Here is a 16,665-nt window from a genome sequence, read left to right as displayed (position 1 = left end):
CTCAGCCGTCGAAGGAGGAAGGGTCTGTTAGTGATCACGCACACTGCTCGACTCTGTCCCCAGTTCTAGAGGCAAGAGCTCTTTGCTCAGCAGCGTTGGCCAGATAGCTGAGATTCTTCTGGCATCTGCTGGGCCTCCAACTGCGGCGCCCTGATTTTACAGCACTTAGGGGATTTCTTGAGGGGAGTGTGCTGGGAAGAAGCAGTTTAAAAGATGCCGAGAAACGGGGTTAAAAATAAATGGGTTGTTCAGTGAGTGAATACCAGCCCAACCCTTTGTTCACAGGGAAGATGGGGAGTGCAAGCATTGGGAAAATGAGCAAGGTTTCATGGCAGGGAGGCTCCAGACCTGAGAGTGAGTTTTTGCATTTTGAGCCCAGGGTCACCCCAGCACACAGGACAAAAGGGCTCTTTCTGGTGCCGTGTAATTGCAATCACTTAATAGCCAGCACAGGGCTCTGCCCCTTCAGGGAGCGGTGCTGTCTCTGTCTCCTTCAGCCCCTCACACCAAGAGACTTAGAGCTCCCTCCCTGGTTCCCAAGACTCCCTTTTTCTTACACGGGCGAGGTGTCATGTTCATACCTCTCAGCTGTCGCTTTCAAGGTTTGTTTTTTTATTTTCCAACCAGAGCTCATTCAGCACTGCCTTCTCATTGCACTGGGGGTTCATCCCCACCCAACATGATCAGCATCTAAGCATTTGCTCTTTTATTTGCAGAACAGCCCACAGAAACATTTGTTTTCCACCTCTTATGATTTTTTTTCCATTCACCTGAAACCACTACGTATCTGTGTTTTGTCACTTTTCTCCGTTTCGTGGGCAAGCAGGCCCACGTCCAGTTAATCGAAGGACTTGGTGGAGCACATTTGTTGGACAGCCTGACAGTGGTCTCTGCTGTCAGAGCATGGAGAGGGGCTGGGACACTGGGACTTACTGGATTTTTCAGTAGTGATGTAACAGCTTCCCAGTATAGTGTTTCCCATTTAAAACTCCCTCTTAGTTGCTATATAAAGGTCTTGCAACTTTGGCATGCCACGTGGTCTGTTGCAGTGTCTCCCTGGAACGGCCCCGCTCCCTCCGCCAGCAGGGAGGCCACGGCAGAGAGTGTTTTTCCTGGCATTACGGTGCTTTGCATCCCTCAGCACGCCCGTTTCACGGCTGAGGATCTGCTGGCGCAGCCCACGCTCCCATGGCAGAACCCTTTGGTGAAACATGCTCAGTCTGAGTTGCTGCTGTTCTGGAGAGCCACGCCGTACCGGTGGCTGGCTGATCACACGCTAGTAGTTGTGGTGCAGGATTTACCCCTCTTTCGTGAAATGTGGTGCTATCTCAAATACACATTGCTACATGATAACCGGCAGATGTTCCTATTCCTGGTAGCTAGAATAAATTTTGCATCTTACTTTCAGAGGCGTCTTTCTATCACTAATTCAGAAGCACTTTCCTTCAACCAAAAGAAAGAGAGAAAAAGGAACTGGCATTAAAAGAAAACGTAAGAGCACACTCCACTGCCCAGCATCTGACCTCCTGCCTTGCTGCTTCACCCCAGCCACTCAGCTTTTTCTTTTTCTTTTTCCCTTTTCCCTACTTCATGCTTCTTGCTACTCTGCCCTGGTTTCAGTTTGCCCGCCTGCACATCTCCCATCACTCTCTCTCATCTGGAGGACGGCAGCTCTAGGTCATTCACCCTTTCCTCCCTCTAACCCACTTCCCTGTCACGGTGTAGGTCCTCGCCTCCACCACTTGCCCAGTAGCTATGCCCCTCTCCCCCAGCTGCTTCCTTGCCTAGACTGGTGGGCAGATTGCACAAGAGTCCTGGCTGCATGTCAGAAGCAAGCTCTTGCAGCAAGGGGGGGTTCTCCACTACCCCTTACTTACAGCATGGCAGGTGTCCTGGGGAAAAAAAAAATCACTTCCCTGCCAAATAATTGGCTGCAGCTGAAGGTAAGAAGAGTTTTGGGATTTCTCCTCCAGTGGGATGTGGGAAGGGGGAAGAGGGGGACAGCAGCACTGGCAGATTGTGAGGTTGTCCTGACGGGCTGCTGTTGCAGAGCAGGCTGTGCAGGCTGGTTTGTGAACCCTCTCAGGTGGCAGGGGCATGTTTTACTGTGCTTGAAGTAAACAACGTCCCGAAACACTGGCACCTTCCTGTGTCCTGCACATTCCTCTGGAGGCAGTCAAACCTGCGGAGTCCTTCCCCTGAGGAGTTAGCACTGCTTAGAGCCGGCTCTGTGTTCATCCTGACGTGTGCAACTAGCTTCAGCCCTGATAAAGATTGCCTTGTTCTTCCTTTCTCTCTCTTCCTTCCTCTTTCTTTCTCTCCGTCCCCTTCTCTCCTTCCCTTCCTAACTCCCCCCACCTCCCCGAGAGGCTTTGTCTCTCCAAGATCGGCCTTTCATTTGGGGCAATCTCAGCTATTTTGTGATTTCTCCTCCTCCTCCTCTTTCTGAGCTGGCACTTGCTGTTCTGCACTGATGCACGAGGCTGGGGACTCCCCCTTAACACCGCTCACTCTCCCTTGCAGGGAAGCAGAGGGGCCGCTGCGCCAAGGCTCTGAAGGGCGTGTGTGACCCCGCGGGTGTGATCAAGATCAGCGATGACAGCAGCACCGACTCCGACATGGGGCTCGACAGTGACTTCAACTCCTCCCCGGAGTCCGTGTTTGAGACGGACGATGTCATCTTTGTTGAGCACACCTACAACGGCTTCGCAGCTGAGGACAGAAGTAAGCAGAGCAGCAGCACGGGGTTAGCTCCTTCCTCCCTGGGGGAGCTGGGAACTGGAGTCACTCTCTTCTAGTGCATGGCACCCAGTGCACGGGTGCGCAGCTGGAGACAGCCACCCACCCCGGTGCCCCGCAAGCATGGATAGTGGCAGATCAGACGTGACCCTTGGAGGGTCTGGCTAAGGGGATTGCAGAGTCAGTGAGCTGATGTGAGACTTTCTTAGTGTCTTCTTGGAATGGAAAAGCTCCTTCTGTGCTTGGGACAGCCTTATGATCTTGGCTAGATTTTATCCTGTGATGGTCAGACTTGGGCTTGTGAGGTTGATTCACATTCACCTGCTGTGACCACTGGGCAGGAAGAATTTGCCCGGCATGCTCCTTTCCCCACCAAAACAGGGGGAAGCACAGAGGGAATTCACTCCGTGCTCAGCAGCATTTATTGCAAGTCAAGGTGTCTTTGCCTGCTCATCAGATAGTGGCCCCGGAAACCCTTCATGACTTTTTTACCCCCCCCTCTGATTTGCAATTATCAGGTGGCGCTAAACTTTTGCATTTTATGTTCCAGATAATTTTCACATGCTGCCTTCCCAGAAAGAGATGCATGGCCTGAGAGAACTTGAACATGTGGAAAAGATGAAGCAGGACCTCCTAGCAAAAGTAAAAGCACTGGGCAAAGAGCTACCTCTCAATACCTTGGATGAACTGATCAATCACTTTGGGGGCCCGGAGCACGTGGCTGAGGTACTCCTCACAGTCAAGAGTATATTTCGGTGGCACTGGGTGACAGGAAAAGGGGCCAGCAAAGGGTGTTGCTGCTGGAAGAGGGTTTCCTCTCCTTCCTTGCGATCTGAAAAAGCTGTTGAGAATTGACTTTCTAAATTGACTTGCTGCGCCGTGCAGGTCTCTCCCGTCTGCTAACAGCCTCCCTCTCTCCTGTGCGCTGTGTGCAGATGACGGGGCGGAAGGGCCGGGTAGTTTGCAGACCGGACGGCTCCGTCATGTTCGAGTCTCGTGCAGAGCAAGGCCTCTCTATAGACCACGTCAACCTGAAGGAGAAGGAGCGTTTTATGAAAGGGGAAAAGGTGAGTCAGGTTTGAGCCAGGGAAGCCTCCAAACACCTGCATGGGAGTGAGTACACTGCAAGCGGAAGGAGCTGGGGGGTACCTTTGCATGCTTTTGCCTTGGCCAGCTTCAGACCAAAAAGGCTCTGCAGCTTTTCTGTCTGTCTCACCTGCTGGGAGGTGACAAGGAGTCCTGGGTCCCTTCACGGGCTGGGGAGTTGTGCTGTGGGCTGTTTCTTGAAGCAGTTTTGTGGATGTCCAGGAGTCTCACTCCCCTTCCTCACTTGTTGTCTCTCTCCCATAGCTTGTAGCAATAATCTCCGAGGCTTCCAGCTCAGGTATCTCTCTCCAAGCAGACAGACGGGTGAAAAACCAGAAGCGCCGGGTCCACATGACGCTGGAGTTGCCCTGGAGCGCAGACCGGGCCATACAGCAGTTTGGTGAGGGCTGGGTGTTCTTGGTCACTGTCCCCTTCCCCTGAGCGTGGTCCAGACCACGAAGCCTCAGGCAGCCCTGGGAAGGAAAGGCGCGCGTGGCCGCCCGTGCCAAGCTTGTGCTGCAGCCGGGGCAGGTGTATTTAGCTTTCTGAGATACAGCACCTTGCAGAGCACAGTGCTCCTGTGTTTTGCCGGGGTGGAAATGCCGGCACAAAGCAGTTGTGACTGATTTATCTTGTGGGGAAGGTTTGTGTTGACTTCACGAGTGATTTGCGGTGTGGGAAGGGGGATCCTTCCCATACATGTTAGCAGTGTGTCCTCATGAAACATGCTGGGGGTGCCTGGGGATTTCTGTTCCACCCTGGGGAGGCTCTGTGGGATGGGGAGGGACAGTTCCTCAATACGTGAGCACGAGAGAAATAATGCACATCCTAACTTAAACTGGGGAGTCACTCCTCAGCCCCAGAGGGTCAGGGCTATAAACTGAACTCTGCCAAGGTCTCAGCAGCGCCAGGGTGATGAATGCGACTGTGCCTCTCTCCTTTTTCCCCAAAGAGAGATCTCCTTTGAAAACCAGCATGATGGAAAGTTGGTTTGGCTCTCTCACCTCCTGCTCAGCTTCCCTTCCCGTACCAGCCAGGCTGTGCCAACCTTCCCTTTCACTTCCGTTCTCATGTCCCTGTAGGTCGAACGCACCGATCGAACCAGGTTTCTGCTCCAGAGTATGTCTTCCTTATCTCTGAGCTGGCAGGGGAGAGGAGATTTGCATCCATCGTGGCAAAACGTCTGGAGAGTCTAGTAAGTGCCCTGCAGCAAAGAGATTAATGTGTCAGTTCCAGCTCTCTCGGAAGAGCTTCCATTTCGGTGTTCCCACTGGCGTGGCCAGTGTAACCAGTACGGGGGATTGCATCACCCCTGAGTGAAGGCATTGCAGTTGTGGAACGCAGAAGGCTTTCAGCATCCTGGGATTTGGGAAAGGAAGTGAAGAAGAATACGTAAGCAAGGCATCAGGAGGAATTTCAGGGAAGCAGAACCCAATTCCAGATGCTGGAATTCCCCCACTGTTACAGGAGCGTAAACCCATCTGTTTCCAGAAAGCTGATGAAATAATTAAGGGAATAATTAATTTTGTCTCTGTTTCATTTTTCTTCACTCTGATAAATCCCCAAATACTTTGGTAAAGTCTCAGTATTCCAGAGGAACACTGCTTCCCCACAGCACGTTCTTACCCTGGCCTCTTCTGAGACTTGGCTTTGGCCATCCTTCTCTGGTGTTTTGCAACAGCTAAAAGTAAGAACTTTTTGCTTGCTCTGCCTTCCTAGGGTGCCTTAACTCATGGAGATCGACGGGCCACTGAATCCCGAGACCTCAGCAAGTACAACTTTGAGAATAAGGTAACTTGCTGCTGTTCTCAGGGTAGCTCAGCCAAGGAGGGGTTGAAGTGGTTAGCAAGTGCCTTCAGCGGGAGCCAGAGCCGGGAAGATCGTTGCTGGCATCTACAGGCAGGATCTGGCCTAGCACACAGGTCCCCGCACGTAGCCCCACGTACAGCATACAGAACTGAGTCAACAATCAGCGCTGTGCAGCTGAGCACCGCGCTGGCGGGAGGATTGTGCTCCCACGGGGGAGCCGGGAAGGGCGCTTGGGCCTCTGCCCCCAAGGGGGCCGGTGCCGGCACCGGGGTGCGGACGTGCAGGTGCCTGTACTCTGGTCCCCTAGGGACAGAGGAGGCCCCGGCACACGGCCTCCCCCTTGGCGCAGCCGCCAGGTCAGTGGCCTTCCCGGAGGCGATGGCTTTCTCTGCAGGGCCGGCAGAAGTGTTGTGACACGCTCAGTCCACTGCTGGGCTGCCAGTGTAGGTTCGTCCCGTGCGTGACTCTCGTCTCCTTTCGCAGTACGGGGCTAAAGCACTAGACAGAGTTCTCTCCACTATCCTCAACCACACGGAGAACCGAGTTCCTGTGCCCAAGAGCTATGACAGAGGGGAGGCGGCGTTTTTCCACGGTAAGAACATTACCAGCTCTGGGGTTTCTGCTGCGTCTTGCTGGCCGGGTCAGTCTCAGGTTTGGGATGCCTGAAGAACCGAGCAGCAGGCTGGAGCAGAAGATCGGGGAGAGGGAACGGTACCGCTGGCTTAGCAGCTCAGTAGTGAGTGGGGTAATTGGCCACCTGGATGCATGTCACCCTGCCAGGCCTGGGGAAAGGGGTCTGGGACAGGCTTAGCCTGAAATAACGGGCACAGCTGGAGGGGAAGCAGCCCTGCAAGAAAGCTGAGGGGAGGCTTAACCCTAAAATGCACAAGCTGTTTTCTGCCATTCCAGAAATGAAGCAAGGTCTCGTCTCTGTGGGGATCTGCTGCAATCAGATGAAGTATGGCACAGTCTCAGTGGAGAAGGGTATGTGTCAAGCTTTTCCTGCTCAGTGTAGGGGAGAAACGAAAGAGGCAGGGGTGTCGTGGCCCGCCCGATCCCTCTGCATGGGAGCACGGCCTCCAGGGCTTTGCTGTGCAGTGCCGGCAGGATGTTTGCTTTGAGGGGAAGGTCCTGCGGGGATTAGCCGGTGCACAGATCACGTTTCCCTGCAGCAGCCTGGCAGCTGACCACAGCCTGGAGGAACAGCCCTTGGGCTGCTCTCTTGTCCTTTAGTGCTGTGCTGCTGTCGGGAAGGGACTTTGGGTGGCTTGTTGGGTGGCTCTCTTTGGGAGCGTGCTGGTGGGCTCCGTGCCCGGCTGCCCCATGTTCCCTGACCCGCCATGCTCTTGCAGACTGCTCCATCACCAAGTTCCTGAACCGCATCCTGGGTCTGGAGGTGGACAAGCAGAACATGCTCTTCCAGTATTTTTCTGACACCTTTGACTATCTGATTGAAAAGGACAAGAAGGAGGGCAAATACGACATGGGCATCCTAGGTATGGAGAAAAAGGGATGGCCAGACCTCTCCCTGCTGCACCCCTGAGGTTCCCTGTTCCTCCCTGTGCTGACTGATGGCTGTTCCACGGCCGTCTCGGGCACTGTGGTGTCCACACACAGCACAGATACTGAGACTCTTGCAAGGAAAGGAGGTGGTACGGGAAGATGTCTCTTACAGCCGTCTTTTCTCCTTCTACAGATTTAGCCCCAGGAGTGGATGAGATCTACGAGGAGAGCAAGGAGGTCTTCCTGACCCCTGGGCACCCGCAGGATGGACAGGTTGTGTTTTATAAGGTAGGCAGCCTGCACAGCTATCTCTGCAGTCCAGTCTTCTCCAGTGCTTCCCCCTCTGGGGCTGTGAGCTGCTGGGTTCCTCCCCCTGCCCCGTGGTTTTGTGTCATGTTTGTGTCACATCTGCCTTGGTCATGAGCGGGTGACTGATGCTGGGAGTTACACAGAGGAGGCAAGGAGAGGCCCCAGGGGCTCGGGGCTGCCATACCCGGGAGCGCAGTCTGGCAGTGCCTGTTTCTACGCTGCAGCAGCACTGAGTTTGTGTTGAGGGTGGGATTTGTGAGACAGATGCTGATGCACTTGTCCTGCCCTCCCTGAAGTTACAGAGTCCCTCTGTTTGTCCCTGTTTAGATCAGTGTCGACCGAGGCTTAAAGTGGGAGGAAGCCTATGAGAAGTCACTCAAACTGACAGGATCCTTCGATGGGTTCTACCTCTCCTACAAGGTAGGTCCTGGGCTCTGCCAGGGTGGCACCTCAGCTTGGAGGGTGACTCCAAGGGAGAAGGTCTGCTGTGGCTGTAAGAGGTCTATGTCTGACCTCTTGCTGGGGGCTGGGAGATGCCTCCAGGAACCCCCATCCTGGAAGGAGAGGGGTTAGTTTAGAGAAATAAGCACTTGGGGAGAGAGGCTGTGCCTGTAACCATCAGCTCTACCCCTGACAGATGCGAGGCTGCAAACACACCTGTCTGCTGGCAGAGCAGAGCCGTGGGAAGAACTTCATCCTCTACAAGCCAAATATTGGGAAGCAAAGCCAGCCTGAGAGCCTGGACAGTCTGCAGAAGAAGTACCGGCGGGTAGGTGGGAGCTGCAGCCCTCCAGTGTGGGGAGAGGGAAAAGCCTTTCTCTGGGCAGAGGTGGCTTTGGAAGGACGTTTACTGTAACCCCTTCACAGCTCCCTGTAGCCCTGTTGTGGATTGGGCAAAGGTAGTGGTAGCACTCGGGTGTCCTGACTCCCAGCCCTGGATTTCAAGTCTCAGCTGCATGTTGGACAGTGGAAAATCTCTAATGCTGTGTGTTTCTTCTGCAGGTGCTGCCTGAGGAAGCCAAGGAGCACTGGGAGAGCAGTTACCACTTCTCCTTGAAGAAGTGTAACCATGCCGTCTGGTAAGGAATCTGCAGCCCCAACCTGTCCTGCCCTCCCCAGAGCAGAGCCGGTGTTGGGAAGAGGGTCCTGGCTGTGGCAGTGGGGAAGGACCACGCCGGGGAGGCTGTGGGTGGGGGATCCTGCTCTGCCATGGGAGCCTGTGCTGATTCAGGTGGTTTTCTCCCATTCGAACTGAAGGAACAGGAGCTGCAAGCTGATCCAGGAGGGGAAGGAGTGCTTCCAGGGCATGCGCCTGCGTCACTACTACATGCTGTGTGGGGCCCTGCTGCGGGTCTGGAGCAAGATCGCCAGCATCATGGCAGACATCACCAACACCAGCTACCTGCAGATCGTCCGCCTCAAGACCAAGGAGAAGAAGAAACAAGTTGGTGGGTGAAGTGCTGGGAAGGGGAGTGGGACATTTTAGGAGAAGGAAGAAGGGGTCCAGCTGCCCAGCGCCAAGATTCCCTTCCTGAAAAGGGACTTGTTCTGGCCTGGAAGCAGCCGCTGTTTAGGTGACCCCATGGGAAGGAGGGGAGCTGGGCCTACCCTGACGTGTGTTTGGGCACCGGGCAGAGGGTGTGAGGCAGGCCTGACCTGCCCCCTCCATGCCCATGTGAGGCGGTGCTGTTGCTGCCTGCTACGAGCCTGCCATGGAGCTGCTTTTGCTCTGGTTGCAGTCCCGTCTCCCTGCTCTGCTGCCCAGCCGAGAGGTGAAGCAGGCTGGGAGTGTGCTTGACAAATGGGCCCAGTGCTGCTGCCCATCCCTCTGTCCCCACAGTGCTCCGTCCCTTCCCGAAGTGCTTTGGGGACTGATGCATGTTCCTCCCCTAGGGATAAAGATCCCAGAGAACTGTGTCCGTAAGGTGCTGGAGGAGCTGAAGCAGATGGACGAGAACGTGAAGCGAAAGCACAACCAAATCCTCCAGGCCCAAGAGCAGAGCCCGCAGTTCTCCCTGCCCCTGCACATCCTGCAACAGCCCCTGGACCTCACGCAGACGGGGCCTGGGGTCCCTCTGCCCAGGCACTCCCTGCACCAGGACGAGATCCTGGACTTGACCTACAGCCCTCCTAGCAACAGCATTCCCGACGTGGTGATGAACCCAGAGCCCAGTGCGTTGTGCTTCCCCTCGGAGCCCGTTCACCAGCAGCACAGATTACCCTTTGGCTTCAGCCACCCTTCTGCCTTCAAGAGCCCGGCCCCTGTCCTGGAGGGGAACGTGCCTCTGAGCTCCCCGCTGCATAAACACCTGCCTCTGCCTCACCCGGGACCCTTGCAGACACTGCAGCAGCAGCAGCAGGAAGACTTTGTCCAACAGGATGGGAATATCAATTTTAGAGAGATCCTGGAGGACATGCTGAGGACGTTAAATGGGGCCCCCCAGGAGAACATGCTTCCCCAGGAGCGCCAGAGCGTGATCCAGTTCAGTGGGCCTTTCCCAGACTTCTGAAAGCCAGCTGGGCGCACCAGGCAATGCTCAGTCGCTGTGTATCCACATCCTTTGGTGCAGAGGTGAGAGCTGGGGAGTCCCGGCTTTTCTACTGGTTTGGACTGAACCTTTTCTGGTTTTGAGGGAAGAAAAAAAAACCTATAGTTCCTTAAAGCAAAGTTTATTTATATATAATATACAGTCAGGCATGTATAGATTTGTATATAACATGCGCTTGGGGGGAGTTGAGTGCTGCCAAGCTCAGCTGATCTGGACTGATGGTCTCTGCTGTGTTCGAGTCCTGCTCAAAGGTCGGTGCCCGTGTAGGACTGAGGAGAGACCCCCCGTCCTCTGTGCCCGTCCCCCTGCAGACTACTGAGTTTCCGAGCTGGGTCGTGCCTTCCCCAGCCCTCCAGCCCAGAGAGCTGGTCCCCCCGAGAGCTGGCTGACCAAACTGTGTCTGCATCGGCTGCTGCCAGCTTTCCTCTTGGGCTGCCCCGGCCCTGCTGTGGACCTTGAGACTGCTCTGGAGGGCTGGGTCTGAAGGCAGGGGTGAAGGGGAAGGGAACGCTGTCCCAGAGGAGTCGGGAGCCACGGAGCTCAAGTGTCCCTCTGCGCAGGGCTGAGCAGGCGTAGCTGAGAGAAGCAAAACTGACTGTGCCTGCTCTGCCCTCCCGGGAAGCGACACCGACACCTCTGCGGCTGCCTGAGTTGCGTGGGAGAAGGCAGGAGCTGGCTGCACCCGCGCCTCATTTGTCAGTATCGTGGAAGAGCTTGTGAGTTTGTCAGAGCTCAGCCACACCGGGACCACGGGGAGATTCCCCAGAGCAGAAGGGCCACGTGTCCCGTCAGCCTGTCCTGCACTTTAGCCTCGCCAGGTCGCTGTGGCCGGCCGTGCTTTGTCCAACTTCTTGCTATCGCGTGGTGTCCTTTCGCCTGGCCACCTCACCGGTCCTCTTCTGTAGGGCTTGTCCTTGGCTGGGCCATGGACACGGGCCCCGGTGTCTGGGTCTGGATCCCCAGCCCTGCCCACCGCAGACCTCGGTGAGAGCTGCCCCCAAGCCCCAGAAGGGCGGAGGTCCCCGGTGAGCACCGGGGATGTGCAGTATCGCTGCTCATGCTGCAAATTCAACCTCCAATACCAAAGAGCAAAGGTCTGCTTTGCACAGCACTGCCCCAGACAACCCGCTGCCCCTCGGCCAGGAGCGGCTGGGCAAGCTGCCTTCCCCCCGGGACAGAGGTAGCCGCCGGCCACCTCTGCCACCATCCCTGTTCCAGCAGCATCTCCCCTCGGCAGGTCCCGGGGAAGCTCTTTTGTTTTCTCTCTTTAGTCTAAGGAGTCTGGCAGGAAGCTGCCTGCTGGCAGGAATGCTCCAGGCCTGGCAGCTCCTCCGCAAGCCTCCCCTCTGCTGAGTTTCTTTTCTCTGCCTTGAGTCATCGAGGTATTTCCTAGAAGCGGCACCAGGATGTTTTCAGAGGAAGGACTCGAGACCTTCCCTGGCTGGCCCGGCCCTTCCTCGGAGAGGACCTGGGGAAGGAGGTCCAGCCAGGAGAGGCCTCTGCGGGGGTCCCCCATGCCCTGACAGGTCAGTCTTGAGGGGGCTGGAGCTTCACAGTGCCTGGAGGAGTCCCCTCCTCCAGGCCAAGAGCCTTGACCCCCCCCACACCCCCCCCCGGCTCAGGGACTGGCTGAGCACCCTGTTTGCTGTTGGGGAGTGCTTTGGGTCAGCGTCCGCAGTGTTCCTGCTCCTGCTGAGACGGGAGCTGCCTTCCCTGAGACATTACGACCATGGACCTGCCCCTCACAATGCACATGGGGGCTTTTTTTTGAGGTTGCTCTGGTCCCTGCCCTTCGTTTTGGGGGCCTGTCCTTACCCCCCACCCTCCCCAGCTGGCATCTGCCTCCCAGCAGCCGCCTGGCCGGGGTCAGCCCTGCCCTCGGGCCGCGTTTTACTGCATTCAAGGAAACCTCCTTACCTCACAGTGAACACCAAAGACGGGGAGCCCCTGCGTGCCCCCACCCCGGGGCGCTGCTGCTGCCCTGAGAGGTTTGTGCTTTTCCCGCAGCTTTGCTCACGGCAGCCACGCTCGCCTCTCGCCGCGGGGCCGTCGGGAATCGACGCTTTCTCGGGTGCCGCAAGAGCCTTTTTTCCTAGTCCTGAACAGAGCAAGGCTCTCCCCCAGCCCCTCCTCTATTTAAAATACGTCCCAGTCCACACCACTCGTGGAGAGGCCCTGTCTGTCCTGGTTTGTCTGCTCAGAGCTTGCCGAATTGTCAGCAAGGAGAGAAAAGGACGTGGGAAAACCCATTTCAGAGAGGCTTCAACTCAGGAACAGCGAGGAGGAATTCTCCCGCTAGGCACCCTCCGCCAGCCACTTCTCCGCCGTCACCTGGAGCCGTACCTGCTGGCTTTGACATTGATTTTATTAAAATATATGCAATTCTCCCTCCCTGATCTCTGGAAAGACAGAGAGCACCTTCGAGGAAGCCCTTCCCTGCCCCGATCCTGTGTTTTTGTCAGGGTTAATAATATGTAACAATATCTTTTAACTAAATTATTATGCAGTTGTCCTACTGATTGTATGTATTTTTAAATGAGTCCCTTTTTTTTCTTCCCTTACACCTTTTTGTTAGCACTTTTTAATCCGCTTGTTGTTTGCCTTTGTTTTTCTATGTGTATTTATAATTAATTGAGATGTATATATGTAAAGAGATTTTTTTAGAATATGTGCCTTTGACTAATAATTCCTGAATTTTCTACTTGCCTCAGAAGGATGATTTTTCATTCTGCTCAGTAAAAATGGAAAGGAAGCCACATATGAGATTTCTGTAAGTCCCAGCTCTCTGTCTGTCTGTCTGTCTCTCCAGAGGTGTAGACCTGCCCCAGGATCCCATCTGGGACCCGGATCAGGATAGGGAATCCGAGGGCCAGGGTCCCACTGGCAGCTGGAGTTTCTCTCTCCCATGTCACCAGCTCGGTGGCAGTTGAGGACTGCTGTCCCAAGCCACCCCCTTTGCCCTGGGACGAGGCGGGCAGGGGCCGTGCGGAGGAGGATCCTCCCTGGAGCCAGCCCGGGCACTGGCCTTCGACAAGGCTGCTCCTTCCCGGCTTTGCTGTGGAAAACACAGATAAAGAAGCCGCTGTTCAGGCGTGTTCCTCCAGCACGAGCAGTTGCTGCTGCGGTGCCGGGACATCTCGCCCAGGCACTGCCGGCCCCGCTCTGTCCCCGCGGGAGCTGGGACGGGGGTGAGCCATGGGCGCTGGTAATGGAGGAGCAAGTCGTACCTCGCCTTGTGCAACCGCGGCTGGGCATGGCCGTGCTGCCCGCAGAGTTCACGGCGAGACCGAGCGGGGCTGCAGGGCAGCTCCTGAACCCAGCCCGCCTACCCCGGGGGGGCTGAGCGGTCAGGCAGGCTGGAGCAGGATCCTCCCGGCATCCTTGACGTGCCGGGCTGCAGGCACGTGGCGGGGGGGGACCCCAGCAAGGCCCCTGGGGCTCTTCTTTGCTCCCCAACTTCACCCTTTGCCCCCCAGCAAGGACAGGGCTCCCTGTGGGGGCTTGGAGCAGAGCTAGGCTTGACTGGGGGCCATGAGTGCAAGGGGGGGAGCCAGCACCTCCTCCAGACCCTGCTCAGCAAAGCACCTGTAAAACACGAGCTCTCGCTGCCCACGGGAGATGCTGATCCTCCATGGGCTTGGCCAGACAAGGCCGCGCCTTTGCAAGCACCAACAAGCTGCAGCCGAGACTTCCCGAGGAGGATGGACGTGCCTGCAGTCCTGCACGCTGCAGTTGGACACGTCTCCGGCTACACAAGGTATTTCACCATGTCCCAACAGGACTTGGCTTTCATTTTGCAGTAATTGTTTCTGGCCGTGGCTTGTGCCACTGCTGGAACTGGCCCCTTTGCTGCCCGGCCAGGGCCAGGAGGGGTATCGGGGTCGGGGTGCGCTGCTGAGCGCCCAGACTCTGCTTATAGTCTCTCAGCCTTCGGCTCTGTTTGGAGAAAAACAACCCAATTGCCTCATCAGCGCAGGCGCTTGTCGGTTTAGGGCAGGAAGGGTCCCCGAGGGCCAGGTCCCAGCTGCAGTCCCAGAGGGGACACACACACCCTCCCCTTGCTCCGGTTTTTCCTGCAGGAGCCCCTCGGGAGCGCTGGCTGACCCCGGATTTGTGCACAATCCCCCCCTCAGCACTAATGAGGATTATCCCTGCTCAGCTCAGGAGTTGCGTAAGGTCTTGGCTCCCCTGCAAAGCTCTGGGTTCTTACTGGGAGCAGCACAGCAGATCCAGTCCCCTCCACCCCTCTCTGCCACACGCCCAGACGCAGCCGGTCATTTTAATATGTTTATTGCAAGGGGACACCAGCTCCTGCTTTATGCCCGTAGAAAAGCGCTGCCCGGCAGCGGCCGCCGGCCCCGTGAAGCCTCCTTCCAGCAGGTGCACGCCAGATCTTCAGGTCTGCCTCACCAGCAAGCTGGCTTGAAGACAGACCGTCATTGGGGCTGGGTGAGAAGGCTCCACGGCAGCAGGAGGGCCGGTGCTGGGGCAAAGGGACAGCGCAGGGCTGAGATGAGCAGGTCTACAGGTAGGCAGGCAGGTCCTTCTCGATCACCTGTGAGAAAGAAGGGAACATTGTGCTACGAGAACATCGTTGCCCCGAAACCACGCCCAAAGCCCCCTCCATCCCACCCCCCAGGGACTGCTTGGAACCACCCGGGCACCCCCCTTCCCCGGTGCCACAGCCAACCCCCCAGAGCACAGAGGTGCCTCTTCTCCCCCAGCCAAAGGAGGAAGAGAGCCGAGACATGGCAGCTGAGCAGGTTCTGGAGCAGCGCTCAGCCCCAGCACCGCCATGTTTCTCCGCAGAAGTGATCTGCGGAGAGCTGCTGCCCTGGTCACACTTCCCCTTTCGCTGTGCTCAGGCAGAGCTGTAACACCAACCACGCCGGCAGCAGACTTACGTAGGGATCCTCCATCGGACTGTACCTCTTCACCACTTGGCCCTCCCGGTTAATGAGGAACTGTGGAAGTGAAGCGGCACCCAGGTGAGTCCAGCTGTAACACGGGCTCTGCAGCCCTGTGAGAGCAGCAGAGCCGCCCAGAGAGCTGCTTGTGGTGGGGTTGGGCTGCGGCAGATCCTGCCTGCGGAGCTGTAGCCCCTGGCAGACCTGCTCCCCCCTCAGTGGGTTACTGCCTCTCTGGGGCAGGGCTGGAGATAACCCGGCTAGGGGCTCCTGGGGGGCTCCAGGCACAGGGACTGGGCAGTGCAGGAGCCCCTCGGGATGCTCCTACCCCAACATTCAGGGTAACCACACAGAGCAGAGCCCGTGGGTGAGGATCCCTCCTCCCTGCAGTGTGTCAGGGACTCCCCACAGCCCCCAAAGGGTGAGGGTGCGACCCAGGCAAGCCCGGGAGAAGGCAGCTGTGTCCTACCTTAGTGAAGTTCCATTTTATTGCACTATGAGAGAAAAAATAGGAGTGAGACCATGGCAGAAAACCCCCTTCCTCTTGCTGCAGCCAGGCCAGCTGCCGCCCCCATCCCACACGCACTTGCCCAGGGTGCCTCTTCCTTTGGGCTGGTCCTTCATCCACTTCCAGAGCGGGTGGGCATCGTCCCCGTTGACATCGATCTTACTGTACATGTCAAACTTCACACCGTAGTTTTCAGCAAATGCCTTAATCTGAGCGTTGTCCCCGGGCTCCTGAGGAAAGCGACGGAAGGGGCATGCCGGAGCGTCCTGGGGCCGCACAGGGAGCCCAGCCAGCCGAGGGCTGTCCCTGCGCTCCCGGGGAGCCCTCGCCCCGCTCCCCCACATACCTGTTTCCCAAACTGGTTGCAGGGAAAGCCCAGGATGCGTAAACCCCTCTCAGCATATCTGGCGTACAAGTCGACAAGCTGAGTGTAGTTTACAGCGGTTTTTCCTCATTTTGAAGCCACATTGGTGATGATGCAGACGTAGCCTCTGGAAGGGGGATGATTCAGCAGCCCTTCCCCGGCAGCAGCGGAGAGAGGCCCCTCACCCACCCCGGGGCGCGGCGGGAAGGCGCCGGTAAACACGCCGCTCCCCCGGGTTATGCAATAGATTCTCCCACTGCGGCTTAATCTCCGCCCGGCGCCGCGCCGAGGCCCTTTGAGCCGCGTTCCGCCCCCCCCGGGCCCCCGGCCCCACGCCCCAAGGCCGAGCGGCGCCCAGCCCTTCCCTCCTACCGGTACTTCTCCAGGGAGACGTCGTTGCCATCGATGTCCAGGGCGTGGAAGTCGTAGATGGCCTTGGCCGAGCGCCAGTCCTCCGCCTGGGCACACTGCGGGGGCACCGGGAGGCGCCGTCAGCGGCGGCCGCGTCCCCTCGGGCCCGGGGGGAGCCCCGCAGCGACCGGCCCCGCACCGGCGGCTCGGTGCCTCCGACGGCTCCGCGACCTTCCCTTCCCCGAGCGACCCACGGGCTCCCCGGGGGGGGGGGGGGGGGGGGGGGGGTCGTCCGCCCGGCCAGGCCTCGGCCTCGGCCCCCGCCGCCCGCCCTGGGCGCCCCACGGCCGCGGCGGCCGCGCGGCAGAGCCCCGACACGCCGCCCCCGCCGCCCTGGCCTCGTCCCGGGAGCCCCGGGGCGGAGCGGGCCCCGCCGGGCCGCACTCACCATACTCCGGACCGGGCCCCGCACCGCCGCCGCCCCGTACTGCAGCGCCCGCCGAACCGCCTGACCCCATCCCATCGCGCCCCGCCGCCCCC

At 57.7% G+C, this 16,665-nt stretch overlaps 2 protein-coding genes across 3 annotated transcripts in view; one reads left to right on the top strand and one right to left on the bottom strand.

Moving 5' to 3' along the window:
* SBNO2 (strawberry notch homolog 2) overlaps positions 1–11,304 on the top strand; it is a 51,843-nt gene extending 40,539 nt beyond the window's left edge. Inside the window, exons 16-31 of the mRNA XM_059831606.1 lie at positions 1,409–1,491; positions 2,524–2,724; positions 3,290–3,465; positions 3,675–3,806; positions 4,090–4,225; positions 4,908–5,020; positions 5,545–5,616; positions 6,118–6,226; positions 6,544–6,618; positions 6,987–7,130; positions 7,331–7,425; positions 7,774–7,866; positions 8,084–8,215; positions 8,449–8,525; positions 8,704–8,894; positions 9,340–11,304. Of these exons, the coding sequence (XP_059687589.1) occupies positions 1,409–1,491; positions 2,524–2,724; positions 3,290–3,465; positions 3,675–3,806; positions 4,090–4,225; positions 4,908–5,020; positions 5,545–5,616; positions 6,118–6,226; positions 6,544–6,618; positions 6,987–7,130; positions 7,331–7,425; positions 7,774–7,866; positions 8,084–8,215; positions 8,449–8,525; positions 8,704–8,894; positions 9,340–9,956 (2,446 nt within the window). The 3' untranslated portion in view covers positions 9,957–11,304. The remainder of the gene's footprint in view (positions 1–1,408; positions 1,492–2,523; positions 2,725–3,289; positions 3,466–3,674; positions 3,807–4,089; positions 4,226–4,907; positions 5,021–5,544; positions 5,617–6,117; positions 6,227–6,543; positions 6,619–6,986; positions 7,131–7,330; positions 7,426–7,773; positions 7,867–8,083; positions 8,216–8,448; positions 8,526–8,703; positions 8,895–9,339) is intronic.
* A 2,965-nt stretch (positions 11,305–14,269) lies between these two features.
* On the bottom strand, positions 14,270–16,648 carry GPX4 (glutathione peroxidase 4). Of its 2 annotated transcripts, none has more exons than XM_059831843.1 (7): positions 16,574–16,648; positions 16,147–16,241; positions 15,757–15,901; positions 15,489–15,640; positions 15,372–15,396; positions 14,900–14,959; positions 14,270–14,550 (listed from the first exon to the last, which is right to left on the bottom strand). In XM_059831843.1, exons 1-7 carry the CDS (start codon positions 16,646–16,648, stop codon positions 14,518–14,520), a joined length of 585 nt encoding a protein of 194 aa, XP_059687826.1. In that variant the 3' UTR covers positions 14,270–14,517. The 2 variants fall into 2 exon arrangements, with proteins under 2 accessions (XP_059687826.1, XP_059687827.1); XM_059831844.1 differs by having other exon boundaries at positions 16,147–16,232.
* Between the last annotated feature and the right edge of the window lie 17 nt (positions 16,649–16,665).

Source organism: Gavia stellata, chromosome 32, assembly GCF_030936135.1.
Source record: "Gavia stellata isolate bGavSte3 chromosome 32, bGavSte3.hap2, whole genome shotgun sequence".
NCBI lineage: Eukaryota > Metazoa > Chordata > Aves > Gaviiformes > Gaviidae > Gavia > Gavia stellata.
Note: the sequence above shows the minus strand (reverse complement) of the source record. Positions and strands in the feature narration are given on the sequence as shown.